The 26,427-nt window shown below is 54.5% G+C and overlaps 12 protein-coding genes across 12 annotated transcripts; 6 read left to right on the top strand and 6 right to left on the bottom strand.

The window, feature by feature from the left end:
• Positions 1 to 259: 259 nt before the first annotated feature.
• HMPREF1541_04274 (uncharacterized protein) lies at positions 260 to 2,005 on the top strand (the record flags this gene model as incomplete). Its single annotated transcript, XM_008718620.1, has 2 exons — positions 260 to 573; positions 619 to 2,005. 2 exons carry the CDS (start codon positions 260 to 262, stop codon positions 2,003 to 2,005), a joined length of 1,701 nt encoding a protein of 566 aa, XP_008716842.1.
• Positions 2,006 to 4,191: 2,186 nt separating this feature from the next.
• HMPREF1541_04273 (uncharacterized protein) lies at positions 4,192 to 5,552 on the bottom strand (the record flags this gene model as incomplete). The annotated part of the gene is made up of 3 exons (XM_008718619.1): positions 4,192 to 5,151; positions 5,203 to 5,307; positions 5,358 to 5,552. The coding sequence occupies 3 exons, from the start codon at positions 5,550 to 5,552 to the stop codon at positions 4,192 to 4,194; spliced, it is 1,260 nt and encodes a 419-aa protein (XP_008716841.1).
• Positions 5,553 to 6,378: 826 nt separating this feature from the next.
• HMPREF1541_04272 (uncharacterized protein) lies at positions 6,379 to 8,321 on the top strand (the record flags this gene model as incomplete). The annotated part of the gene is made up of 7 exons (XM_008718618.1): positions 6,379 to 6,579; positions 6,629 to 6,699; positions 6,751 to 6,864; positions 6,916 to 6,939; positions 6,988 to 7,046; positions 7,092 to 7,469; positions 7,522 to 8,321. 7 exons carry the CDS (start codon positions 6,379 to 6,381, stop codon positions 8,319 to 8,321), a joined length of 1,647 nt encoding a protein of 548 aa, XP_008716840.1.
• A 437-nt stretch (positions 8,322 to 8,758) lies between these two features.
• Positions 8,759 to 9,601, top strand: HMPREF1541_04271 (uncharacterized protein; the record flags this gene model as incomplete). The annotated part of the gene is made up of 2 exons (XM_008718617.1): positions 8,759 to 9,041; positions 9,090 to 9,601. 2 exons carry the CDS (start codon positions 8,759 to 8,761, stop codon positions 9,599 to 9,601), a joined length of 795 nt encoding a protein of 264 aa, XP_008716839.1.
• Positions 9,602 to 9,876: 275 nt separating this feature from the next.
• HMPREF1541_04270 (uncharacterized protein) lies at positions 9,877 to 11,901 on the top strand (the record flags this gene model as incomplete). The annotated part of the gene is made up of 1 exon (XM_008718616.1): positions 9,877 to 11,901. One exon carries the CDS (start codon positions 9,877 to 9,879, stop codon positions 11,899 to 11,901), a length of 2,025 nt encoding a protein of 674 aa, XP_008716838.1.
• A 195-nt stretch (positions 11,902 to 12,096) lies between these two features.
• Positions 12,097 to 12,911, bottom strand: HMPREF1541_04269 (uncharacterized protein; the record flags this gene model as incomplete). Its single annotated transcript, XM_008718615.1, has 2 exons — positions 12,097 to 12,703; positions 12,811 to 12,911. The coding sequence occupies 2 exons, from the start codon at positions 12,909 to 12,911 to the stop codon at positions 12,097 to 12,099; spliced, it is 708 nt and encodes a 235-aa protein (XP_008716837.1).
• A 499-nt stretch (positions 12,912 to 13,410) lies between these two features.
• HMPREF1541_04268 (uncharacterized protein) lies at positions 13,411 to 15,102 on the bottom strand (the record flags this gene model as incomplete). Its single annotated transcript, XM_008718614.1, has 1 exon — positions 13,411 to 15,102. The coding sequence occupies one exon, from the start codon at positions 15,100 to 15,102 to the stop codon at positions 13,411 to 13,413; it is 1,692 nt and encodes a 563-aa protein (XP_008716836.1).
• A 372-nt stretch (positions 15,103 to 15,474) lies between these two features.
• HMPREF1541_04267 (uncharacterized protein) lies at positions 15,475 to 16,973 on the bottom strand (the record flags this gene model as incomplete). Its single annotated transcript, XM_008718613.1, has 2 exons — positions 15,475 to 16,901; positions 16,952 to 16,973. The coding sequence occupies 2 exons, from the start codon at positions 16,971 to 16,973 to the stop codon at positions 15,475 to 15,477; spliced, it is 1,449 nt and encodes a 482-aa protein (XP_008716835.1).
• A 1,779-nt stretch (positions 16,974 to 18,752) lies between these two features.
• On the bottom strand, positions 18,753 to 21,217 carry HMPREF1541_04266 (uncharacterized protein; the record flags this gene model as incomplete). Its single annotated transcript, XM_008718612.1, has 3 exons — positions 18,753 to 19,331; positions 19,375 to 20,855; positions 20,902 to 21,217. The coding sequence occupies 3 exons, from the start codon at positions 21,215 to 21,217 to the stop codon at positions 18,753 to 18,755; spliced, it is 2,376 nt and encodes a 791-aa protein (XP_008716834.1).
• Positions 21,218 to 21,620: 403 nt separating this feature from the next.
• On the top strand, positions 21,621 to 22,511 carry HMPREF1541_04265 (uncharacterized protein; the record flags this gene model as incomplete). Its single annotated transcript, XM_008718611.1, has 1 exon — positions 21,621 to 22,511. The coding sequence occupies one exon, from the start codon at positions 21,621 to 21,623 to the stop codon at positions 22,509 to 22,511; it is 891 nt and encodes a 296-aa protein (XP_008716833.1).
• A 173-nt stretch (positions 22,512 to 22,684) lies between these two features.
• HMPREF1541_04264 (uncharacterized protein) lies at positions 22,685 to 23,956 on the bottom strand (the record flags this gene model as incomplete). Its single annotated transcript, XM_008718610.1, has 1 exon — positions 22,685 to 23,956. One exon carries the CDS (start codon positions 23,954 to 23,956, stop codon positions 22,685 to 22,687), a length of 1,272 nt encoding a protein of 423 aa, XP_008716832.1.
• A 313-nt stretch (positions 23,957 to 24,269) lies between these two features.
• HMPREF1541_04263 (uncharacterized protein) lies at positions 24,270 to 26,211 on the top strand (the record flags this gene model as incomplete). The annotated part of the gene is made up of 2 exons (XM_008718609.1): positions 24,270 to 24,279; positions 24,332 to 26,211. The coding sequence occupies 2 exons, from the start codon at positions 24,270 to 24,272 to the stop codon at positions 26,209 to 26,211; spliced, it is 1,890 nt and encodes a 629-aa protein (XP_008716831.1).
• Between the last annotated feature and the right edge of the window lie 216 nt (positions 26,212 to 26,427).

Raw genomic sequence — 26,427 nt, 5'->3', positions numbered from 1 at the left:
GCAGAGCTTGTTTGGAGACGTGCTCCGCCATTTGCGGGGAAGGGGCGCGACGCGATAAATCCTATGGCCCAATTCGACGAGCAATCACCTGAGATCTGGTGTAAGCGCAGCAGAATTCTCCTCGGGTAAGGATGTCGCCCTCGCTTCCCTTTTACCGGTGCGGAGTTTCTCGGTACAAAAGATGACATCCTGCGCCTTTGACATGGTTCAATACCACTGATCCACAGTTTCCTTTGCACATACCAAGAGTAAAGCATCAATGGGTGACCCATCAGAGCCAGAAAGAATCATCAAGACCGATCTGTGGGAGTTTGCTGCCAGGCGCAGAACAGATGGGCCGTATGCTGATAATCTGGACATTGACGTCCTGATTGTAGGAGCTGGCTTCGGTGGCAGCTACCTGCTATATGAAATGCGAAAGGCCGGCTATAACACCGTGCTATACGACGCAGGCACCAGCTTCGGAGGTACTTGGAGGTGGAACGTCTACCCTGGGGCAAGAGTCGACAGTCCCGTACCGATATACGAGCTGGCTATTCCAGAAGTGTACAATACTTGGACGTGGACAACAAAGTAAGTCAAATCACAAACTTGGGACTAGGGCTGACATGATGGAAGCTACCCCGACTGGCATGAGCTACAAGCCTATTTTGACCACGTCGATAAAGTCCTTGATCTCAGCAAAGACTGTGCTTTCCAGTCAGTCGTGACCAGTGCCGAGTTCGACCAGTCCGCTGGCAAATGGCATGTCAAGACAGCAGATGGACGCAATGCGAAAGCCAAGTTCTTGATTGTCGCTGCCGGCTTCGCCGCGAAGCGTTACATCCCAGGGTTCCCGTCAATGGAGAAGTTCAAGGGTACCATGTGCCATTCATCCTTCTGGCCTAACGAAGGCATTGACTACGTCGGTAAGCGCGTAGCTGTCATTGGCACAGGCGCCTCTGGCGTCCAAATGATCCAAGAAATGGGCCCTGTCGCCACTCAACTGGACGTCTACCAACGCACGCCGAATCTGGCCCTGCCGATGGGCAAACGTGACCTCACCAAAGAGGAACAAGACCACCTGAAGCCCTACTACCCGAAGATCCTCGCCTACCGCGAACGCTGCTTCGCCGGTTTCGACTACGATCTGTGCGAGCGCAACACCTTTGATGACACACCCGAGGAACGCGAAAAGTTCTTCGACGGCCTCTGGAAGCAAGCCGGCTTCGCTCTCTGGCTCGGCGGCTACAAGGACTACCTCTTCGACCAGAAAGCCAATGACGAGTCCTACAACTACTGGCGCAAGAGGCAGTCTGTGCGTGTCAAGGACCCGGAGAAGAAGAAGGTGCTTTTCCCCGAGAAGAAGCCGCACGCCTTTGGCATCAAGCGTCCCTGTCTCGAGCAGAACTACTATGAGGTCCTCGACCGCGACAACGTCGGCGTCGTCAACATCAACGAAGACGGCGGCACACCCATCACCGAATTCACGGCCGAAGGCATCATCACCAAGGACGGCAAGGAGCGCAAGTACGACATCATCGCGCTGGCCACGGGCTTTGACGTCGTCACGGGCGGCATGACGAGCATGGGCCTCAAGAGCATCAACGACACGTACCTGCAGGATGAGTGGAAGGAGGGCGCCCAAACCTACCTAGGCACCACCATCTCGGGCTACCCGAACATGTTCCACCTGTATGGCCCGCACGGCCCCACCTTGCTGTCCAACGGGCCCTCCAGCGTCGAGGTGCAGGGCCGCTGGATCCGCGACGCCATCAAGCTCGCCACCGCCCAGAAGGTCAAGTTCATCAACCCCAAGAAAGAGGCGAGCGACAAGTGGAAGGAGCGAATAAATGAGTTGGGGAATGCCACCCTCTTTCCCACCACCAGGAGCACCTACATGGGCGGTACTGTGCCTGGTAAGAAAAACGAAATGACCTGCTACGCTGGCGGTGTTGGCGCGTACAAGGATGAGATCAGGGCCAAGTTGTCAGGCTGGCAAGGTTTCGAGGTCGTTGCGAACTGAGTGAGCAGACCTGGAGACCTCGGGGTTGGTTGTGTTAGGTCAGCCACTTACTTGTACAGGCACTATGTTGTATCTTCCAAAACACACTCATACTTACAAAACAAGTAATCAATCCAGCTCGTCTTTCATTATTCAATTACTCTTTTCCTACGGGTGCTACTAACTTCGAGATGCACGAGTGCTCTCTGAGGGGGTCATGTCCTGTCACGGCTACCATGCCAGAGCTTCACGTGACCATGAGGCCCCTCTGAAAGAAAGATCGAATTCATGACAACACAATATATGGGCCTCACTGACTCGGAGCAACCGCCGATCAACGACGTTAAGCATTCCTGTTCGTCGCTCGTGGCCTCCCCACCAAAAAGATTATCGCGGTGCCTAGGCTCTAGTATCGCGACCAGCGCGGCGCCTAAAGGCTGCTCGTCGCGGGCCGAAGAGCGCCGAAGAGCGCCGAATTGGCAGGGGAGATGGAGAGGGAAACGCCCAGCCTCGGGGCTGGGTGCCTCGGCGCGTGTTAAGCCAGTATAGCAGTCAGGGTTGCACAAAGGCTGGGTCGTTGAATGGATCTTTCTGCTACGGGACAAAGTACAGACTCGTCGTGGTGGTGGTGACAGACAGCGCATGCGGATGCGGACAGAGCTGCGTGCTTTGCGGGGTGGGTTTCCTACCTGCGATGATTTGCTGGTGGTATTTGGAAACAAAGCGTTCGTGATCAGTAGTGTGCACGATGGGGACCAGGGGCGACCGGCTTGCACCATGTGGGTGAGGGTGGCCACCCTTACAAAGTCAATATTACTTTAGTCGCTGGCGTTGCGAAAGTTTCCTGGCTAGCATTTTGTAGCTGGCTGTCGTTCGCAGCATTCCGGAGTATTATTGCGATATCGCTGCGGAATAAGTGTTAGAGAAGCGATGAGGGAGAGGCAGTGCTTGGTGGCCTGGGCCGATGACTGATCGCTGGTGACTGATGGCTGACAGCTTCAATCCAACTCAAATTCTTCAGCCCAAGAGATTCACCATACCAGAACATGAGCGAGTCGTCGCCGAATGCATTCTTCTGGCCTGCCAGTGGTCCACTCCAGGCTCGCATTCACGAGCCTCACAACCTAATCGACTCACATCTGCCGTGTCAGTCTCTGATGGCAGGTGCTAGTGAGAGCGGCGGCGATCCAATCCTCTTCCCGTCCCGCAGGGACTTCGTTCCGCGCCCCGGCTAAGCGAAGAGAAGAGAGCCAGAGGTGTTCGTCGCTTGTTAGCCCGGATTAGCTCTGAACTCGTCAACTGCTCATCCTCACAGGTCCGCGCAGGCTCGCTTAATATGATAAGCCAGCGACAAGCAGATTGCTTGCACTGCACGACGGAATCACAGTAATCTGGAGTCAGGATTGACCAAGCACTGCTTTCGGCAATTACTCGCCATCAGACACCCACTCCCAACAATCGCCAAGGCACCAGGCTCGGGGGAGGTAACTTCTGCAGGAATGGTGCTTGTGACTTTCCTAGGTATGGACTCGGGTTGTAACATGGCCCCCTGCGTAAAACGTTCGAGCAAGCACGCGTCTTGTTCCCTTGTGGAGAATTCAGCTTCGGCGGCGGAGTTCGGTGAATCGAAGGGAGATTCCTCGAATCGAGAAGGTGCCGTGTATGCACGTGGAGGACTTTGTTTCAGCTTGCGGAAAAGCAGGGACAGGGAAAGCTTCCATTTGTTGGGGTTGGCGCAGGTACAGGACGAAGGACCGGACAGATGTTTTCGTATTCTGAGGACTCGGACCACGCGAGAAGTCCAGCATTCGGCATTTGCTAAAGACGGGACGTGGGCTAATCGCCGGTGGTGTCGTGTGGAGTGAAAGGTGATGGAAAGGACCTTGCGGTGGATAGCAGCTCGTACTCAGAGGCTACAGATGATAGCAAGAAGCATGTGACGTACGGAGTAGGGAAATAAATGGTGCAAGAAAACGTCCGTCTTCACAGTTTACATCCAAGATTAGCTGTGTGCCTGCCTGTGCTGTACGTCCCTTCCAGATGGCTGCTTCTTGCCATGAACACCTCGCTTTTTACAATGACCCCATGCATAGCCATGCTCGCAGTGTCGTCCCTCCCTAAAACCGAGTTGACACCCATAAGTCGTAACACATCTTTATCCAGCGCTTGCCACCCAATGTCGTGATATACAATCCCAGAACCTTCCTCTAAACCTGACTGCTCTCGTTGGATCCCACTGTACCGGCTCTAGCAGCACTATCCTGCCCATCGTACTCAACCGTCCACTCCACGCCCTTGGTAATGATCATCTTTTTGCTGTCGTGGCTGTCCAAACTCTGCCGACTAGCGGCCCTTGCGCCATGTATGCTGTCATCTTGCGCTCCTCTGGCTCCTGCTCGAGGCGGGTCGTAACACGCCGTGCTTTGCGACGTGGAACCAGGATAGATCTGTCCCGCCAGCGTCCTGCTATTGCCTTGGCTGCCACCGCGGCTCTTGCGGGACCGAGACCGTGAATCTGATCCGGATCCGCTATGCTTGCCCGTTATCTTACTCAGGTTGTACCCATCCGGGACAGTGGTGCGCAGGCGGCTGCTGCCCGGCCCGGAGCTCGCTTCCGCCAGGTATGGTTTGGTAAAGGGCCGAATGAAAGGTCCTAGACAAGCCGCGGCCGTGGCAATCAGGCTGTAGCTGACTTGCACTTGCGTCCACACGCCAGCGAGGTAACCCGCGAGGGTGGGGTCGTCGCTGTAGACTTGGCGGTGCAGGTAGTAGAGGCGGGTGGCGGACCAAGCGATCACAGGGAGGCGCAGAGCGAACGCGAGCACGACCATAGCCTTCATTCGTATCGCCATTTGTAGCCCGAAGACGAGGTAGATCGACATGGCGAAAATGGAAATCTCTGTGATGATGTCGAGCGCGCAGACGTACTGCCAGCGTGCGAATAGACCGGAACATTGAGAAGCAAGATCGCGGAACGGTTGAGCAGGGCTGCAAGCGATAGTGATGAGCAAGAAGGAGGAAAGCGCCCACACAACAGCAGCGCCTATGTTGATGTACAGCACGACGAGGTGTTGACGGTTGGAGGTTAGGCGCATGATCAGGGCAATGACGGAGCACTTGGAGAGGCCCAGGGCGACGAGATATAATAGAGTGCTTGCATAGTCGGCCTGAAAATTGTCAGCGAGCGGGTCTGGAGAGAGCATGATACGGATTCGTACCTGACCGACGCTTGCAATGTCGCCGTCGCTGAGGGAGGATTTGGTGAGTCCAAAGCCTTCGTGGACTTCAGCAAAGACGGCTACGGATTGACCGATGCCGATGATCTGCACACGAGTCAGGAATGTTGTCAAGGGAAAAGTTATGAAATTCGTACCGTCGCGACAGTCAACGTGGTGTCATCGTACGACCATGGACCGCTCACTCGTAGCCTGACCCATATTCGCGTCAAGAACGCAACGAGCAGAAATGCCAGAGTGACTATTGTCACAACCACTATCACGCCTCTTTTATCGGTATCGGTAATGACGAGGGGAGGGGCTGACACCCCCGGAGGATACGGATCAGACATGCTGGCGATCAGCTTGCACGTTGAACAGTGTACAGCATGAATAATCGCGGCGTCGACAATCACACAGTCTCTGAGAAAAAGTCGTCTGGCAACATGGCTGCGACTTCATCTGGGATTATCAGGAGCAAAGATTCAGCTGCAACTGCCGCGGGTGTTGTGACCCCAAATCCCATTAGAGTTGGCTGAGCTGCCAGAGAGTACGAGCTGGCGCAGCCGGCAGGCTGTCAGGTAGCCCTGGCACGAAGTCCAGAAGCTGGGCGACAGGGCCCCATCGCATTGCTTGACATGATTTGGCGATGGAGTTCTAGGGCTTGCCGCATCGCACCAACGAGGCGTTCTTAGCTATGCTCCTTACTAGATTTAGGGGACCCTGGCCACCGACGGCGCCCTGCGGATGCAAAACCTTCTCGCCCTCCTCGCCCGCAGGACGGCCGAAGTAGCTGATGGGTCAGAGTCCCGGCGGGGTAATGGCTCCCGTAGCTCCCCGTGTCCTTAGCCCTTTTCTTAGGTAGTACCGGAACATTGCTCGAGATTAAGACTTGACTCGTGCTAAGGCGTGGTTTGATGAGGGGATTGATGTCCCCCAGCCCGATCCCCTGTATCTCTCTAGTCTCGCGATCGCGGCGTCGAACAGAGACACTTGTCGATAGCAGCTCCACTGTAGCACCCACTCCGCACGTGGAACTAACCGTGGCGGCTCTTTCCCTCGCCAGATTCACGCTGAATCTCCGTCTTTGCTGGGATTGATGATCTTCGCGTTTTCTTATCCTCTCGCTTTGTTCTGTTCTTCTCATCTCTGCCCTCCAACACCCGAACAATAGCCAGTATGGCTTCACGCCACGAAGCCCACGGATCAGACTCCAGCTCACCCGCGGACGTACAAGACGGCATTGCTAGAAAGCAGGTTTCGACGACTTTCGATATAGAACCGGCAGACGATTTTGAAGACAGCTATCATGCCCGCCATGGCACGACGCAAAACGACAAAAAAGACATGGTCCGCATGGGCAAGACACAAGAATTGAGAGTATGTCACGATTTCTTGCACGGTGGGCGCCTTGCTGACAGCCCAACAGAGAGATTACCGGCCGCTGTCGGCACTCGCTTTCACTGTTATCTTGCAGGGCACATGGGAGGTCTTGTTGGTGTAAGTATTGGCGGTGACAATCTACGTCACGGTCGCTAATCTACGACACAGCGCAACCACCCAAGGTCTGGTTGATGGCGGTATCGCTGGCCTGTTCTGGAGTTATGTCTGGACATGGCTCGGCTTCAGTACTGTCATGGCTTCATTGGCCGAGATGGCCTCCATGTAAGTTCTGACTGCGAAGCCAAATTTCTCCTGTTGCTGACTGTTGATCAGGGCCCCGACCGCTGGCGGTCAATAGTGAGTAGTGATGCTGATTGTCCGGATCGCGCAGCTGACCTTGGATAGCCATTGGGTGTCTGAGTTTGCCCCACCTCGATTCCAGAAGGTGCTCAGTTACGTGACAGGTGCGTGTCCTCCGGTTTAAGGAGGTCCAAACTAATGTTGCACAGGATGGATGGCGACTCTATCCTGGCAAGCTGGCACTGCTTCGGGACCCTTTCTTGTGGGCACTCTGATCCAGGCGCTAATTTATGTCAACGACCCAAGTTATGTCTGGCAAAACTGGCACGGCACGCTGCTGGTCATTGGAATTACCCTCGTTGTCTTCGCAGCCAATGTCTGGGGTGCAAGAGGGATGCCCATGGCACAGAACCTGATGCTTGTGGTCCATGTCGCAGGATTTATCAGTATCATTTCCGTCTTTTGGGCCCTGGCGCCTCACAACTCAGCCGAAATCGTCTTCACGCGCTTCACCAACGACGGCGGATGGAACTCAATGGGCCTAGCCTTGATGGTGGGGCAAATCTCTGCCATCTATGCCTGCATTTGTAAGTTCACTTGGTGGAGCTCTTTCAAGAAGCGGTACTGATTCTATTCCAGGCTCCGATGCCGCAGCCCACATGGCAGAAGAGATCAAGGACGCCGGTACTACCGTGCCTCGTGCGATGGCCTGGGCTTACATCTTGAATGGCGGTCTCGGCTTCGTCTTCTTGATCTCCTTTCTCTTCGCAATGACCGATCTTGAGGCTGCCCTGAACGACGACACTGGCTACCCATTCTTGACGGTCTTGGCCAACGCAGTTAGTACCTCAGGTGTCAACGGCCTGACTGCGATCGTTACTCTCCTCATTTTTGCCGGCACACTCTCCTTCAATCTCTCGACGTCTCGACAGACTTGGGCTTTTGCTCGCGACCAAGGTCTTCCCTTTAGCAAGTTCATTGCCCATGTCGACCCCAAGCTGAAGGTTCCAGCCAATGCCGTCGGCGTCACAGCGGCCATTACCATCATTCTATCCTTGATCAACATTGGTTCGGATGTTGCTTTCAACGCCATCATTTCGCTCAATTTGGTCTCGCTCATGCTGACCTACCAAGTCTCCATCGGCTGCGTACTCTACCGTCGTCTGTATAACCCGGAGCTCTTACCACAGGCACGCTGGAGTCTTGGCAAATACGGCGTCCCCATCAACGCAGCTGGATTCCTGTACTCCTCTTACGCCTTCTTCTGGTGTTTCTGGCCGAATGAGACGCCCGTCACCGTGGAGAACTTCAATTGGTCGGTAGTCATGTTTTTCGCCATTTTGTTCTTCTGCCTGGTCGACTGGTTCGCTCGTGGACGAAAGAAGTTTGTCGGTCCCGTGGTTTTGACAGACGGCTGGACTGGACCTAGCACAGGCTGAGCATTTCGCTCCAACTCATCTGATGAAAAACTATAGGCAGTTTGGATAGTAGACCATTTTTCGTGGATACATTTTTCGCAAGATAGCACCGACTACATACTGCGCCTTGTCCGGTACTGCTCTGAAGCAACTGGCGGCCGAGCCGTCTTATCAAAAGCCTCTTCTCGATCAACAGTTGACATTCTCCTCGCAGTCATTGCCGTCGCTGACCTTTCACTTCGACCATCCCCAAAGCGGAACTAAACTCGGCCGGCCAAGAAATCCGTATGGGGAAATTCCAGGCAGTGAAATTATGTCCACTGGATGCGAATGTAGAATCAGAGTTACAGACACACGTCACACGGCTTGAAATGGCCTACAACCTGAGATCGTCTGGACCATATATAGCAGGGCCTTCCTTCGCAATGTTATTGGGGTTGTCATTCATCTGAGCAATCATGACAAACACCATCGTTCTCATCACAGGCGCTAACACGGGCCTTGGGTTCCAAACTGTGAAAGCCTTGTGCCAGTCTTCGCGTTCATACACCATCCTTCTTGGGGGCCGCAATATCTCAAAAGCTGAGGCTGCTGCTAAAGAAGCACAAGAGCTCGCCAGCTCACCAGAGACGCGGGTTCAACCAGTCCAAATCGATATCGAAGATGACGAGTCAATTGCTAGCTTGTTTAACTTCATTACCGAGAAACACGGGCGAGTGGATATTCTCCTCAACAACGCAGGTGCGTGCTTTGCTCAAACCATTCGATAACATGTTCTGACACCTACAGGCGCCCAATTCGACCAACAGCTCTCCGGCGGCGAGATTTCCATGCGAGATATGTGGAACAAGAGCTGGAACGTCAATACAACGAGCACATTCATACTCACCAACACCTTCGTCCCTCTGCTTCTGAAATCCTCCGATCCGCGTCTCCTCTTCATCGCCAGCGGCACAGCAACGCTAACCGAGCACGAGGATCCTGCTATCGCACTCAACAAGTCCCCCGACAAGGGCTGGCCCAAGCCCATGCTCGGCATCCCAGCTTATCGAGCCAGCAAGACGGGCCTGAACATGATGATGCGCGAGTGGACGCGGCTGCTCAAAGAAGATGGGGTCAAGACGTGGTGTGTCTCTCCGGGATTCCTTGCCACCGGGTTGGGCTTTGGTGCGGAGAAGCTGAAAGCAATGGGAGCCATGGACCCTGCTATGGGCGCAGCCTTTGTCAAGGATGTTGTAGAGGGTCAGAGAGACGAGGACGCGGGAAAAGTCATCAGACGCGATGGTATCCAACCATGGTAGCGCTGCCTCGATCTGACAAACCTGTGCTGCGCAATTGCAGCAATCCCCAATTCTTATTCTACATTCGGTGATGTCATGAGGCCGGGACAGGGGTCGTCAACTAAATGCTAGCTCTACAAATATAGTTCTGAACACGGGCTTGATCGCAATGCCACTAAGTTGCACGTGTACGACTTTTTGCAGGCCTTGCCCTACATGTGCAGCTTTGATTACTTGAATGCATCGGAAACTGTAGTGAATCCGGATGAAAACGCGAGCCCCAACAGCTCCCGCCCATGACTGATATCTCCAATTTTACAGGTAAATTCCGCCTAAACGGACCGGAAGCTGGCAAAGTAACGAAACGACCACGAGCGAGCCTCACTTGCAGCCAGTGTCGCAAGCAGAAGCTAAAATGCGACAGAGGACAGCCGTGCAACAGCTGCATCAAAAGGGGCGACACTGCTCGATGCAGCTATGGCCAACATCCTACGCCAGAAGCTTCTGCAGACCGACAGCACCTGGCAGAACAGAAGCTGGCACATCTGGAAACAATGGTCTTGCAGTTGATGCAGAAGGCCCCGGACCATGAGCAGACTCTTCCCCGTGCGCCTTCTCAGACTCTGACGCCCCCAGAACCCAACAATGAGGTGCCAGAACAAAGACCAGGAGGCTACACCGGATCCACGCACTGGTCTGCCATGCTTAACGACATTCAGGAGCTCAAGACTGCCATTGGTTTCGAGATAGCTTCTAACGCTTTCGACAACCCAGATGAAACTGACGCACCACCTGAAGAGGTAATATACGGTTGTTCTGCCACCTACTCTCTGAAACGAATTGTCAAGGACCAGCTACCAGCACGAGAAGATGTGGAACGGCTATTGTCCATCCATTTTGCCGGAGAGACCTTCGTTCTACCCATTATCCATGCCAGTCATTTCAGGCGCCAATGTCAGCAGTTCTGGTCTGCCCCATTCGATGCCGAACCGCTTTGGCTCTCGATACTCTTTTCGACATGCTTTATGGCTGCCAAGATCGCCGTTTCCACAGGCATGAGCGGCTCATTGGCATTCGAGCCATCGAGTCTACAGACCGCTGCAGGCCAGTGCCTGGTCTTGGGACAGTATAATCGCCCGCAACGGTACGCTCCAGAGGCTCTCTTGCTCTATGCTCAGACGAAGAGCTTCTACGGACTGGATCCCCCCCGTGAAGCTGGTGCTGTGCTGGGTCTGACGGTACGACACGCTTACTCTATGGGCTACCACCGCGACCCGGATACTGTCGGTACTTTCTCGCCGTTCGAAAGTGAGATGAGGCGACGCTTCTGGGCTACCTGCAAACAGATGGACCTTATGCTTTCATTTCAGCTTGGGCTGCCGAGTCACATCAGGCTTGAAAACTGTGATACAAAGTCTCCACGAAATCTACTGGACTCGGACTTTGACGAAGACACCACGAATCTGCCCCAGTCACGGCCGGAGACTAAGGCAACTAGGTTCTTGTGGTTCATCATCAAAGACAGACAGATGGTCACATTCAGCAAGGTCTGCCAAGATGCATTGTCCTTTAACGAAAGAAGCAGTACCTATGTTCACGAGCTGGACGCCGAGGTCCGTCACACGTACGACAGCATCCCACACGTCCTGCGATCTCGACCGATCTCAGAATCAACGGCCGACTCTCCGTTTCTCATCATGACGCGAATCTACCTTGAGTTCATCTATCTCAAAAGCCTGTGCGTTCTCCATCGCAGGTATATGGCTGCTGGTCGATCATACAGCCTTACCGCAGGTTCCAAGGCCGCTCGGGCATTGATAGCCCGGTTCCTGGAGGCCTACTCCGAAACGAATGTGGGAGGGCAGTTGCAAGCCAACAGGTGGATGCTCAACAGCTTCACCGTCAACGACTTCCTAATGGGCGTGTCAACGGCATGTCTGGCGGTGTATCAGTTACGACAGCAGCCGGAAGGTCAATCACCAGCAGACAGTCCATCGGAAGAGGAACTGTTACACCTCCTGCGCAAAGCTCTCACGGCATGCACAGAACTAACCAACGCCAGCAAAGATGCACGACGAGTCGCTCATGCCATCCGACTGGTGTTGGGTGGCCTTGGTTCTCGACCAAGTCCCGAGATCCACAAGGATGGTGATGGTCGGTCGCTGTTACCGCCCGAGTGCCTCCCGGTTGCAGAAGATGCAGGCGACTTGCCCTATCAAGATGCGAGTGTCATGTTCGGCCGGCTCGATCCTTTCGATTTCCTGGGTAATCCGATGCAGGACTTTGATTGGTCGATGCTGGACATGGACGTGCTGGAATGAAGATGGCGCAATTGGCAGACTTTTGAATTTCTACAATCGGCCCGGGCGAGGGGGGAGCGATAGCTAAAAATATACCTCCTACGACGCCTTTTCTGCTTACCATGCTCATTCTATCGTTCTTGGTCTCTAATAGTCAGCGCAGCCGACCAGTCTATCAACGTGGGTCTTTAGACCTCCTTCTACCAAGCCCAACATCTAAGAAGCCGCTGCCGCGCCCTCACCCTCTTGGCCCTCCCCTCCCTTGACTAACGGCGCCGGCGTGACCTTCTTCACCACCCTCGCCGGCTGTCCCATGGCCACACTCCAACTCGGCACGTCTCTCGTGACCACACTCCCTGCGCCAATCGTACATCCATCACCCACCGTGACACCCGGCAAGAACACCACGTGCCCACCGATCCAACAATCCTCGCCAATCGTCACGGGCCCCGCATACTCGACATTGTCCCGCCGACTCTGCACCTCGGTCTCATGCGTGGCGGCGAAGATACTCACATTCGGCCCGAACATGGTCCTCGCGCCGATCGTGACGATGCCGCAGTCCAGGATGCACAGATTGAAGTTGGCGTAGACGCGGTCGCCGAGGCGCACGTTGCAGCCGTAGTCGACGGTGAAGGGGGGTTCAAGGAAGACATCGTCACCGAGCTGGCCGATGATGCCCTTGAGTTGCGAGGCTCGGTGCGTCAGCAGCGTTTGGAAATTGGCCGTGGGGTCGTCGCTGGGGAACCAGTTGTTGTACGAGTGGCAGAAGGCGCGGGCTTTGAAGCGTGCGGCTTCGAGTTCGGGGGTGAAGGAGTCGTAGCTGCGCGGGGGTTAGTAGAGAGTGAATGTACTTCAAGGCGTGGGGGACGAAGTGCTGGATACGATGAAAGCTTGTGGCGAAAGAGGGGGAGGAGGGGAGAGACGTACAGCATGCCGGAAATCATGCGCTCGTACTGCTCGCACCAGGGGATGTTCTGCATCTTTTGCGCCCTGGCGATTTGCGTCTCGTCTTTTTGGGTAGCTGCCATGATAGATGGTCGGTGGTGGGAGAAGGTGACGGCTCGCCGATGTCGTGTTGCCTTCTGGTTGCCTTCTTTGTTGATGGCCAACGGAGGAGTGAAGAGGATTGGAAAGGAGTTCACGTGTAGAGCGCTACTAAAAGTCTATTGCCTCCGAGCATTGTAGCGACGTCGTTGCGTTGTGGATTGCGCCGAGCCATCTTCTCTCCACCATACCACCTCCTCCGCTCATTGATTGGGGTGCCCTCCTTGAGATTCCATTCCAGGGCTAGGCGGCGGGCGGGAGTGGCGGGGTGGAGCGAGCGGGCCGATCTCCTGGCGGGCAAGCATCCGAAGATAGAGAGAGGCAGTTTACTCCGGGCGGACCTTTGGTGCGCGGGGCTTGCCTGGGGAACCGTGTGCCGTCACGGCGAGAATTACTGAAACGTGGCTGATTGAGAGATGATTCGTCTAGGTATATAGTCGTAGTCTATGAAAAGCACGCTACAACGCAAGACCCATAGTCACATCAAACCTCGTTACGCGCCGCCACTTCCTCCCTATCTGCTTCCGTTTCGGTTCTCTGCAATCTCCTCGATCCCTCCACTGGGAACCTGGACAGCAGCAAAACCGCAAATCCAGCCAAAGCCACCGCCGCATTGCACACAAACACGAAGTACGTCTTCTCCATGGCAGCAAACGCCGCAAACACCAAGCCAAACACAAATGTCGTCGACAAACGCGCCATCATCTCCACCAATGCGATCGCGCTTAGCGCGTCCGTTCGCTCACTCGGTGCGCACATCTGTAGAATCACGCCTTTGGCGGCCGAGGCGGTACCGGCGCCGAAGGGTAAGAGTGCCGCGATCAGGTACATTTGCCAGCCTTGGGAGACGAATGCGGCGCCAGCAGTGAGAATGCCGTCGATGAGAATGCTGGCACGTGTGTAGGTAAGGTCAAAGGTGAAGGGTCGAGGCTCGGCGTCGGCGTCGGCAGTGGCCGGGGAGCGAGGTTTGGGCGGCGACACATCTTCTTGTTCTTCGTCTTGCATGGCATTGGCGAGTTGAGTTCGTTCGGATGGTGTGGCTGTGCCGGAGGTTGGCGAGGATGACGCCGCGGAGATATCGTGATGTTTATCGAACAAGTGGCGGCCGAGCTTGATGATGCGCGGAAAAACGACCGTGAGGTAGAGACCGCGCAAGAAAGAGTGCGTCGACACGAGATAACTGTTACGCCTGGTACCAAAATCGAAGATGTCTGTGGCGTACATCTGCAGTAGAGTTGGGATATAACCGGTCGCTAGTACGCCACAGAAAGCTCCTGCTGCGAGGAAGATAGCACCGTGTTCGGTTCTTATGTGGCCGTCTTGCTGCATCCATCTTGAGGGCAGGATCGTCTTGAGGGGTCCCAGCATGCGCCTCACGCCTGAAGAACTCTGCGCTTGTTCTTCTTTTCGACCTGGGATCCACGGTAGGCAGAGCAGAACATAGCCAGTTGAAGCCAGGAATAGTACCAATGCGAACTGGAACGGCGTCTCGATGTGGAATGCTTCCGCTAGGACACCGCCGATCAGGAAGCCAATTGCACTACCGAACATCATGCAGCCCTGCAGCCTCCCCAAGGTCCCAGTCCTACCTTCATGCCCTGTCAGCTCGGTCACGTACGTGTTCAACGCGAGCATGTATCCATTGGGGCCTCCCATAACGGTCACCACCTGGCTAGCCTGCACTACAATGATACCTGTGGAACCGCCCAGAAGCACACCGACGTTCTGAACCAGGAGCCGGGAGGCGGGTGTGAGGACCTGCAGTGCGAGTGCTGCCTTGACCCCCAGTCGCTTGATTGTCCAGCCAGTAATGAAGAGATTGATGACGCCGAAGAAGGTCGTCGTGATACCTAGCAGAGACACAGCCCGCGCCGTTCCAGCCTCGATGGTTGGTAGCGAGCAGCGGTCTCGCCCGTCATGCGGCACTTGTGTAGGATGGTGAGCATAGTAAGCCTCACAGGTCATGAGGCGGAAGACGTAGACGATTGGTACTTGAGTAACACCGAACGATAGCGACGCAAAAAAGCCGCATAGCAGAACCAAGTGAATTGGTTTCGGCTTGAGCCATGATTGCGCTTTCTCTGAGGCTGGAGGTGGCAAGTCTTCGGCACGGGGAAGAAGCGGTGTCGCCTCGTTGGCCGGGTTGGTGACTGTCGTCCTATCCCCGGTTTTCATAGCGAGGAGAAAGTGGCTTGGGCTGGGCGCTGTATTGGCCGGCCATTTAACGGTGTAGCAGACGTAAAAGCAAATGGCGGAGAAGAATGCAGAGAGGTTTTGTAGATGAAAGATTGCTTCGTCCCCAACGCCTCGTCTTGCGGAGATCATCGGTTAGTCGGGCAAAAGAGCGAACCAATGACGCCATATGGGTATGTGATTGCAGGAAGTACTGTGCTTTCCGTTCTTTAAACAAGCCTGAACATTCATATTAATATTGTTATTGATATTGACGCGCACGCCGTGTCAGGCGGGTTATCATGTGAAAGCGCTACGTCGAAATGAGATCGTAAGAATAGGGTCGTCAGTCATAAGCTCATCGCAGTCCCGCACCTAGAAGATCATTATAGGCACGCCACGTTGAGCCCACTCTTGGGCAAGCACAATCCAGTCTGGTTTCTCGCTGCTGCTAGACTGGTCTCGGCTCCATAGCTCTTGAAGAAACGCAATGATCCTTCTCCGGCACAGGATCCCACTTACCTCCATGATTTCGTTGAACTTCTGTTGCACGAATGCCTTATCTCTAGAGAAATTGCGGCATTCCGTACCTGCAATAAACAGGGGCCAGGCAAGATGATGAGCAACCGGGTGCAGATGATTCATGCCGCGAAGAGTCTCGAAAAGAGTCCGTCGTGGCAATATGACCGCCGCTTCAGCTGGCCCCGGCGCCAGACAAGCGCGGTAGAGGTAGATAAGCGATGCTTGGTAGATAATCTCGAACAAATGATCAAATGCCTTGTGGACTGGTGAAGCGAGAGAAGAGCAGTATCGCAAGGCTTGCCATCTGGCATCGTTTAAGCTTGCCAGGAGGCTGTGGAGTTGACCTGCAGAATGCTGTCTGCCAGATTGCTGCTGCGCTGTGATGCGGTGCAAGGTCCTGACAAAGGCGCCCATAGTCGTGGAGCCACCATTGGCGCCGTGCTGCAGGCCGAGACGCCTATCGTTTACAACGTCAGCCGTGGTGATCGAACACCATATCTGTGCATCACACAGATCGTGAATGAGAGTTGTCTCGAATCTCGACGTTAACAAGGAACCTGCACCAAGTGTGGAGAACCAAGTCTGCATCAGAGCGTCGGCAGTGCGCATATGAAGACGGTAGAGATGGTCCTCACCCGTCCGAATGCCCATCATTACGAGCAAGAAGACGGAAAGGAGCATCGTCCGGGCTTGGTCCGGATCACTCATTATGAAACGCTCAGCCTCGTCGCTGAGACGTTTGATATCGCTGGCAATGAAGGTCAAGGCTTCGTTTTGGTAGCTGTCCTTGGCACGAGAGGCCAGGACGACGTCTTGTGGTAATTGATTCAGACGGGTTGAGAGATCTCCGGCTGCGAGTGCGAGAAGTGCACATTTCACAGCAGGTTTGGTCGCAGAGATCGGCAGGATCGAGGTTCGGTAGACGTTGTTTGGTGAATCACCACATACCAGACGAGGTGCTATTGTTCGTTCGTAGTGCTGCAACAGGCGTCTTGGGAAAGGATCATCGGATTCGCGCAGCTGTGCTAGACTTGCCCCGACCTTGTATTCGGGGCCGTCCTGATGTCGGTGTGCGGCCGTGGCTGGTGTGCAGACAGAAGAAGATGAAGACTCTCCCGGCGTTGAGTCATCATGCTGTATCGATCTCCTAATTCCAGGCTCTTGCTTCCATTTGATGTCAATGCCATAGCCTGGACATTCCAGACTTCTCGACGCGCATTTCTCGCAGGTAGGGGTAGTACGGTCACATTTGATTCTTCGTCGGCGGCAATTGTGGCAGTCTGGTGTGTTAGCGGAGGCTCATCGTCAGTATGCAGGGGCTTCGACTTACCTTTCTGAGGTGCACTGCCCATCCTCGAATACCTGTTGTTACCATGAGCGTATCGCGGCATGTCACTATAGCATCGATGGCGAGTATGCTCTCTACGTGTCGTAGAGATGGCCCCCTCACTGATATATCATCACTTACCTGGAGTTGCATTTCAAAACCGGATCGCATCATCATAGGTTCTTCTGCAGATAACCAGTCACGAGAGTTGCTTAGATGAACATATGATGCAAACGCGGAATATCGATCTGGTCGGGAAGAGTAGAGAAAGAACGAGATGTGATTTGGAAAGATTCCGGATGCGTCTCTATAGATTAACGAGAGGCTTAGCAGCGACGACGAATAGGATGCAGAGTTAAGCGGCACGCACCCCGGCGGCGTAGGTGTCTTGGGGGGATTTCAAGCTTCGGGTACGGGTGCAGTAAGCTAAAGCTTGGTGCCTGACCCGGTTCCTGGTCCTCGATTGCTGAACTTCCTTGAATGATGCAATTTGTCATGGTCCATGCACGCTCGTCTGCAAGAGGCATTTCGTATTGGGTGCTGGCTCTGTAATCGCTCGGGCTTTTCATCGCCACGTGCATATGAGGCTATATACATGAGCAGACCAGGCGAGCCCTCGCTGGTCAACATAACGTGAACTTGAGCGTCATGACCAAGCCGGCGTTTGGACCTTCAGGACTTGCTAGTGGCGCAAGACGGATCTTCCTCCCTTTATTTCTACTGTATACTTCCATGACTGTTTTGCTTCTTTGTTCACCTGGTTTCTGCCACAGCCATCTCTGTACTTTGTTCATTGAGCCTCATGAAAGACGTCAGGCGGAAGCAGTGATGCGGGGGCTCGGTGCCGGGCGCTATGGGTGCTGCTCCCGATACTTAAAGTCCTCCAATCAAGTGTCAGACAGTTTCAAATCACCCTCACCTCTGCTGACGAAATACTTGCATCGGCCGCAGGGCGTTGAGTTTCCGATACGAGGGCATCGGCAACTCTACCTGCAGCCACCAATAGAATGAAGGCTATTTTCCGATCGGATCTGCAATGCAGGAACATGTGGTGCCGAATCTTGCTACCTGAAGTTCTACGTCAATGTCTACGTCAATGTCATTGCGGAACGGATGGTTTACTCGAGAACGCCGTATCCTCCTAAGCAGCCGCAGCTTCCAACAAGCTACTAATATCTCAAGAGCTCAATGTGGCTGTGCATTGGGTCTCATAATCTCGAGCGTGTGTTCGGGAGTTTTGACGATGCACGGTCGAAAAGCCCACAACACGCATCCCGAGAATCCCTTTCAAGGCGTCCTTCAGCATTTTGGGGCCTCCAACATGCCCTTTTAGCGATCGGCCGAACTCTCGCTTTGCCGTCCTCCAAGATTTCGGTCTCCCCTCGAATGCCTCCAGCGAGCGAAAGACGGCAAATGATGCTTGCCTGTTGCGGATGCAGCCATATTACAAGAGTAGGAGTTTCGAAGGTCAAAAGAAGGAGCTTTTACCGTCCATATGAGTTGCTGCGTGGGTGCCGAGAATCCTGCCTGACAACACAGAAGATGCAACATTCCCAAAGCAGAGACCCGTATTCGCGTTTCAAAATGCGCGCAGCTTCCCACAAGACTGACTGTGCATCTCAGCCGTGTCGTCGACTGAACTCGGAGTGCGGTGAAGCATGGACAGCCTAACTTGGTAGGACAGCATGCATTTGTGGTCCAGAGGATGTACCGCCGATGAACACCGGGGTCAATTGGGGGCTCGCCGAAAAGCCTCTGGCCTGAAGACGCCCCGCGACGCTGGGCTGCAAGGGCAGACAAGTGCTCAGACAATACAGATCGTACTCTCGCCTCCTAATTTCCTCTCGCTGCCCCAGTAATACTCGCCCAGCTCCGACTCATTCTTCCCTGGCGGCGTAGTAAGGTCATGGAGGAGCGCTTTAGTGATGGAAGAAACTCTCGTCATGCCAATACGCTGGTATCGCATCCCATACTCGCCGTCCTTGGCCTGAAGGAGCAAGCATTTGAGGTGCGACCGATCCCGCAGCACGGGCATGCAGTACACCTGCGCGCCTGGGCCGAAGATCGAGGGTTCGGAAAGCGGACTGTCCAACCAGACTTGTTCGTACGTCTTCCCGGTTGGCTTGCCGTCGACTATCAGCCGCCACGTGTAGCGATTCTCGTCCACTGGGTCGAATGGTTTCTCCTCTGGCTCGTCCGCCTGTTGCTGCTGCAAGCTGCGAAAATGGAAGCATATGGTAATCGCAGCAAAGTGAGCGAGCAGGGCAGGAACGGACCAGAGGAAGAATGGCCGGAGTCGCCAGAGCAGGAGGTGGATGATGATGGTGACGACGAGCGAAACGATACTCCGAAGAAGCCACATATTCCAGTCGTAAGAGCGAATCTAGCTGAGTCAGCAGGAGTTGGTCGGGTAGCTGCACACTTACGAAGGCCTCAAACTTGGTAGGTGGAGGGCGCCGGGCTTGGACATGATCGGTCAATTCAATCTTTCGCAAAATCCCACGGAGCACGATGTAGCCATCCGTGAGAAGGCCGAACCTGTCTTTGGCGGTTCTGTAAGTCAACCTGACGACCTCGACCTGGACGAGTAGTCCCTGGTCCGTAGTCTCGGGAAAAGTGATGCCACGCGGAGTTTCCACAGAAGCCCAAGAGAATGTTGGTGCGCGATAGGTTGTAGGCCTGGTGTTCTGAAAGGGTTGTCTGTCTGCGCCCAGGCCTTCGTTGACGAACCATAGCAGTTGGCTGGCCATGTAGTTCTGCCACATGCCGGCGATGTATTTGTCGCGTATACCAGCTTCCTCCATGCGCGTGGTCATCATTCTAGCGATGCCCGAAAGAGCGATCAGCCTGTCTTGCGAGTTGGTGAGGTCCATCTTCGAATAGACTTGGACCCAATGTTTCCATAGCTCGTAAAGATGAAAGATGCCGTCCACCTCATCAACCATTCGTGCCAGACGGCTTGGGTTCATCGAGCTATTCGAGCTCCCCTCGCGAATCACCCGCAGTTGCTTACCCGCTTCGATGTCAACACTCTTCAGTCGCACATCATCGACCAGCGTGCCAGATCGGAGCCGGAAATGTGGCAGCTCATCTGGTCGGCATTCGGCACGATTGCCCTCCCTGCACTCGAACGCTATCTGGTCGCGGCACCAGTGCAATACTCTGGGCGCCAACAGGCGTTCCTGATAGACCCACGACCGTCGATTGACGGGTGCGTCGTCAACGTACTTTGGCCAAAAGAAGGGATCGAGAATCGTACACGACACATTTTCTTGAGTCCCTTCACGGATATCCTTCGTGTTGAGAGTCACGGTCTCGACCCAGTTCCAATTCGTGTCACGCGAGCTGAAAAGTCCTTCGGAGCTGTCCATAGCGGCAGTAGCCGAGATGTTGCAGTATGAGTTTGCGTAAACCTTTTCCATTGACGCCGATTCCTCCAGCCAGTCTCTCAGACCATCATCCTCTTGAATGATGCACAGTGCATCGATCCAAAGCCAGCGTATTCCAAGCTCACACGTGACCTTGATGACATCCCGGAAAGTACATGGCAATGTTGACAATGGGATGCCATCGAAAAACGTCCTCAAGGTCTGTCTGGTAAGCTTGAGGAAAGGTTTCCGTCCCCAACGGTGACTTAGTGTCACGTAAGGACCCTCCATATCTGGCTGATTTCCCACATCATCTTTGCGAGTGACGAGCTTGATCAGCTCGCTTGCCCGGCCACCCTCAAGCATAGGTTGAAGATCAAGCAACCGGCTAGGATGCCATTCGCCGTCTGACTGGGCTCGACATTTTGAGTGATGGGTAACGCACTGATGGATCCAGTCTCTGGCGATTTGAATGACCTTGGGATCAGCTGTTGAAGCACTGACTGGCTTAGGGGAAGATACTGGCGCGGCATCCTTGGCTTGGAGGAGTCAGACACACAACGCGGGGTCGAAGAGAGTTCTCACCGTTCTGGCGGAGTACAAAGCTGGTGATCGAGTCATCCCCACCGAGCTTGAAGTCGAGGTGAAACACGCCTGATCTCCGTTTGGCCGGTCGAAGCGTCGCAGTGAGGTATTCAGATCCGGCTTCGATCTCGTCAGTGACACGCTTGCCGCTTGCGAGGTTCTCGGCAAGGATACGACATATGTAGCAGCCTGCTTTGGCACCGGGATCGCGAAGGTTCTTCAGCTTATCGTGTCGAAAGGTCAGAGATAATTGCGAGCCGGATCCTATGCGACCTTTGTGGCCATACAGCATCTCCTGGCAGACTTTGCACACCATGATGGAGCGGCCTAGGCAACATGTTGAAGCAACGAAAGCCAGTAGGGAAGGGACTTTCGTAGGTGGACGTTAGGCCCATCAAGTCGTAAGAACATGCAACACCGATCCACCACTGACCAATGCTGGTCCTGGCTGGCGGGGGCCGACGTGGGCTCCGGGTATTGGTGATGACAGTACTTGGCGGGTCCACCGACCCAGCCCTGCCCCGAGGCTTCACCTTCCACCAGACCGGCTGCCTTCTTCACCTGCTGCTGGCTGCCTGCCGTGTCGATGTACAGCCTGTTGGAAGCCTAGTCGCTTGGTTCAGACGCCATAGATCGGACGGCGTTGATAAAGGGGCGGCTACTTCAGCACATCACCAGCGCCGCAACCTCAGAACACCCGCTCCGAGGCGCCACTTGGGATGGCCTCGACATTTACTCTTCCAAAAATTGCCGGGGAGCCTCCGGTCGAGGTACATCTAGTAGACAACTTGACCGAGGACCAATTTGTGGCATGGATACCGTTCAAGAATTGGCTTGAGACATTTCGTCAGTCTCTCGCGCTGCAATCGGATGTCAATCATCCGTTTCATAAGGAGGATGAGCGGTACACTTTGCGGTCAATAGAGGTGAAAGCGGTCGACATGTGGGGCAACCGTATAGGGTTCTTGATGATGAAAACCGTCGTGAAGAACGAGAAGGACAAGCAGCCTCTGGCCGGCACAGTGTTCCTTCGCGGAGGCAGTGTTGCCATCTTGATGATCCTGCGGCCGGAAGAGGATGAAGACAATGACGAGCGATGGGTTGTCATGACACAGCAGCCACGGGTCCCGGCCGCAAGCTTGACTTTCTACGAGATACCGGCCGGAATGATCGATGATTCGGGTACCTTCTCTGGTGCAGCTGCAAAGGAGCTGTACGAGGAGACATCCTTGGAAGTTCCAGTTTCAGAGTTGAAGAACATGACGAAGCTGGCTCTGAAGAACGCCAAACTTGCCTTGAAAGACGCTCAGGGATCAGAGGAGCACCTACAGAAAGCCATGTACCCCAGTCCAGGTGGTTGCGACGAGTACATTGCTCTTTTCTTGTGGGAACGAACAATGCCTCGGATAGAGATCAACGAATTGCGAGGAAAGTTATCCGGCGTCGATAGTGAGAAGATCAAGGTGAAGCTCGTGAGATACGAAGAGCTGTGGAAAGAGGGCGCAAGAGATGCAAAGACGCTTGCAGCATGGGCTTTGTATGAAGGTCTGACAAGAGAAGGGCGTCTAGATGAAGACGAAGATGACGAGAATGGTGAGGATGGCGCCTGATTTCGCAGGCCCGGCGAGGCTGAGACGACTACATCAGAGGTCGACAAACTGACGGGATGACTCTCCCTGAACATACACCAGAGGCTTCTGGGTGTGTTGTCGCTGTGAGCATGGAGAGCCCTCCGTCCATCTATGGCGACCCCTGGTGCTATTCCGACGCGAGGCATGCCAACTCACCCACGCGGAAGCTCGCGTCGGGGAAGCACCTTCTCATGCGCTCCTCGACTGTCAAATGAAGTCTTCCATCCCCACGTCGCGTCCTTCTCCTTCCCATTGGATCGCCCAGCAAGGACGTTGGCCACGTACTTGCCAATCACGGGCAGGAACTTCCAAGAATGAAAGCTTCCAGCCGTTGCAAGATAGAGATTGGCCAATCTCGGGTCTGGATGCTGGCAGATGAGCTGGTTCTGATCTGGAGAGACAGCATCCCAACAAAGACGCCACTCACTGGGCTCTGGGTGATCGGCCAGAATTTCTGGTACACGCTGTCGAATAATGTCGAGCGATTCAGCTTTCAAGCTAGCTGGAATAGAATGTTGATCTGTCGCCGGGACAGAGATCTCGCGGCCGCAAGGATGTGGTTGGGTATTTCGGAAAGTGTTGGAATTGGTAAACTTGAATAGCTGCTCATCTGTCGGAGGTAAAACTTCGCCCTGGCCACCATAGATCAGCACTGGCATGTGGCCATAGTGCTGGCTTTCAGGCTCAGACAATCTGAACGCTGCAACGCATACGCCGGCGGCTTGCACCTGCTTGTTGATACTTCTGTCAGGCGGGATAGAGAGGGCGCTTTCTAAAGATGCCATAAGCCAAGGTGTCCACGCCCCCGTAGCCAGTAGGACCTTGGCTCCGGTATGGGTCTGACCGTCTGTTGTCCGCACAGAGACTTGATTCTTAGAGTAGACCAACTCGTCAGCCTCACCTACCTGGTACTTGACGCCATTCTCGATCGCTCTCTGCATCATAGCTCTGACGGCTGACGAAGCATTGGCCCAGCCAGCGCTTGAATTGGTGTAAGCTTTATCGAAGCCATCAGTGTTGATACCTGAAAGCACAGCGCCCCAGTTACTCTTGACCTCTTGCAAGGAGATGTCTGCGCTTGTGTCTGGTCTTCCGCTTTGCTTGAAGAGAGCTCGGATGCGTTGACTCAGATCACTTCCCTTTTCATCGAGCGCGACCCAGCCAGTCTGATGAAAATGTTCTTGCAACCATGCCTCTTTCGTCCACAGATCTAAGGCTTCGTAGGCCAGGTCCATATAAAAGGCTTTACTGTAGTCGGCTCGCACAATCTTGTTGATGTCGGTTGACGCAGCTTGACGGGAAGGGACGGGGGCACGGTCTAGAACAGTCACACGCGACGCGTCCGGAAGAGATAGCGACAGATAATATGCAGTAGAGACACCGAATATGCCGGCTCCGACGATCAGAACATCACTGTTGGCCATGTTTGCGGTGTGTTCAACACCTTGCGATTGATGTTGATGAGTGCCAATAATGGATGAGACCGCAGGACGATACTCCGTATTGATTCATGGAGTGGGTACTCCGTACTCTTACCCCAACTCGAGTCGACGGCATTTCCCCGCACTCCAACAGTTCGAGCCCAGCGCCCACTACCTCCGTACCCGCTAGCAGATACCTCGGCAGCAACACCATGCACCGCGATGATCCGGGAAGCCTAAGTAAATGGCGGTAATCTTTTGGATGTTCTCAAAGCTTGCATACCTTGGGATTTCTTCGCATCAATAGACAACAACCATGGCATTGGGTAAGCTCTCTTCGATACTCCTCGACTGTTGCCCACCACTGACTATATCCAGCTGCTGCAGCTGTGGCCGCCGGCACTTGGGCTACCGCCGCTTACCTAGATGCAAAGTTTCACGTCAGAAAAGATCTTACTTTACTGAGGAAGTTGAAACAGGCAGAATGGGACTACAAACAGCAGGTCAAGGCCGATCGAGTCAATGTCTGGTACATTATAGCGGAGACGTGCCACAGGCAATGGGACGACCGAGCAATCTGGTTCCGCGGGCGGACCATCTCTTTCGGCGAGTTCTATGAACAGACTGTCCGCTATGCGAATTGGATGTTGGATCAAGGAATCCAACCGGGTGAGCTGGTGGGCATGTACCTCATCAACTCACCCGAGTTCATGATGATCTGGTTTGCCACTCTGTGCATTGGCGCAGCACCAGCATTCCTGAACTACAACCTCGAAGGAAAAGCACTCCTCCATTGTTTACAGGTGTGTGAGACCAAACTCATCATTGTCGACGACGACGAGGGGTGTCAAAGCCGCATACAAGGCAGTCGTTCCGCCATCGAGGCCAAAGGAACCAGAATTGCCGTTCTCGACGACGCTCTCAAGGCTGAAGTCTCAGCGAGACCAGCGGTATGCCCGGAGAACAAATATCGCGATGGCACTGCGGGATCTTTTCCGTACTGTCTCATCTATACCAGCGGCACCACCGGTCTCCCGAAAGGCTGTGCGTTTACCCAATCCCGCCTGCGACTACTCGGCGGTCACTACGAGCCCTATTTCGAGGGCAAACCTGGCAACGACGTGTGGTACAACAGTATGCCACTCTACCACGGCACCGGGGCCATTACCTCCTCCATGGCTCTTTTGGGAGGCCTTGGTCTCGCGCTGGCGCCCAAGTTCTCCGTCTCACGTTTCTGGAATGACGTACATGACTCACGTGCCACTTTCTTCATCTACGTGGGCGAGACAGCCCGCTACCTCCTGAACGCGCCTCCACACCCGCTGGAACGGTCCCACAGACTACGTCTCTGCTATGGCAATGGCCTACGACCGGACGTCTGGGCTAAGATGCAGTCACGTTTCAACATCCCCGAGGTTGGCGAGTTCTTCAATTCCACCGAAGGCATGTTCAGTCTTGTCGTCTGGGACAAAGGCCCATTCCTCGCCGCCTGTGTGGGTCACCACGGCGCCATTATGCGAGCGTTGCTACACAACACCTACGTTCCTGTGGCAATCGACCACGAAACAGGTGACATCTGGCGAGATCCCAAAACGGGACTCGCAAAACGCACCACGTACGCCGAGGGTGGCGAAATCATCGTCAAGGTTCCCAATAAGCAAGCCTTTCAGGGTTACTGGCGCAATGACGGCGCCACGGACAAGAAGTTCGCGTCTGATGTCTTCGCCAAGGGCGACGTGTGGTACCGTTGCGGCGACGCTCTCAGACGCGATGCGGACGGCAAGTGGTTCTTCCTCGACAGGCTAGGCGACACTTTTCGCTGGAAGAGTGAGAACGTCTCGACCGCCGAGGTATCCGAATGCCTCGGGAAGTATCCCGGCGTCGCGGAGGCTAACGTCTACGGGGTGTTGGTGCCGAACCACGAGGGGCGTGCTGGCTGCGCGGCGCTGCATCTCGCTGAAGGACACGATCCTGCGCGCTTCGATTACAATGCCATGCTGCGGTATGCTAGAGAGAGGCTGCCCAGGTATGCGGTTCCAGTGTTCTTGAGGGTGGTGAAGGCCAGTACGCACATCCACAATCATAAACAAAACAAGGTGCCCTTGCGGAAGGAGGGCGTGGATCCGAAATTGATCGGTATTGAAGCCCCTGAAGGACGAGACGATCTCTTCCTGTGGCTGAAACCTGGAGGCAACGGGTACGAGAGCTTTACGGCGGGAGATTGGGGTGTGCTGGAAAGAGCTGAGGCTCGGTTGTAGTCTTGGATCACGGCGAGCCGGTGTCGATCCTGCACCTACATACATGAAGTGGCGTCGTCGTATATGGCAGGAGACACGCTGAGCCATTGGAGACGCATCTGCCTCTGTCACTGCCTGTAGAAAGTAGAGAGCATATCGGTTAGATGGGTACTTGAATCTAGCAGAGCAATACAAGCAAGACATGTTTGATAGCTTAATTCATGGAATTGAACTCCG

Source organism: Cyphellophora europaea (genome assembly GCF_000365145.1).
Source record: "Cyphellophora europaea CBS 101466 unplaced genomic scaffold supercont1.4, whole genome shotgun sequence".
Taxonomy (NCBI): Eukaryota; Fungi; Ascomycota; class Eurotiomycetes; order Chaetothyriales; family Cyphellophoraceae; genus Cyphellophora; species Cyphellophora europaea.
Note: the sequence above shows the minus strand (reverse complement) of the source record. Positions and strands in the feature narration are given on the sequence as shown.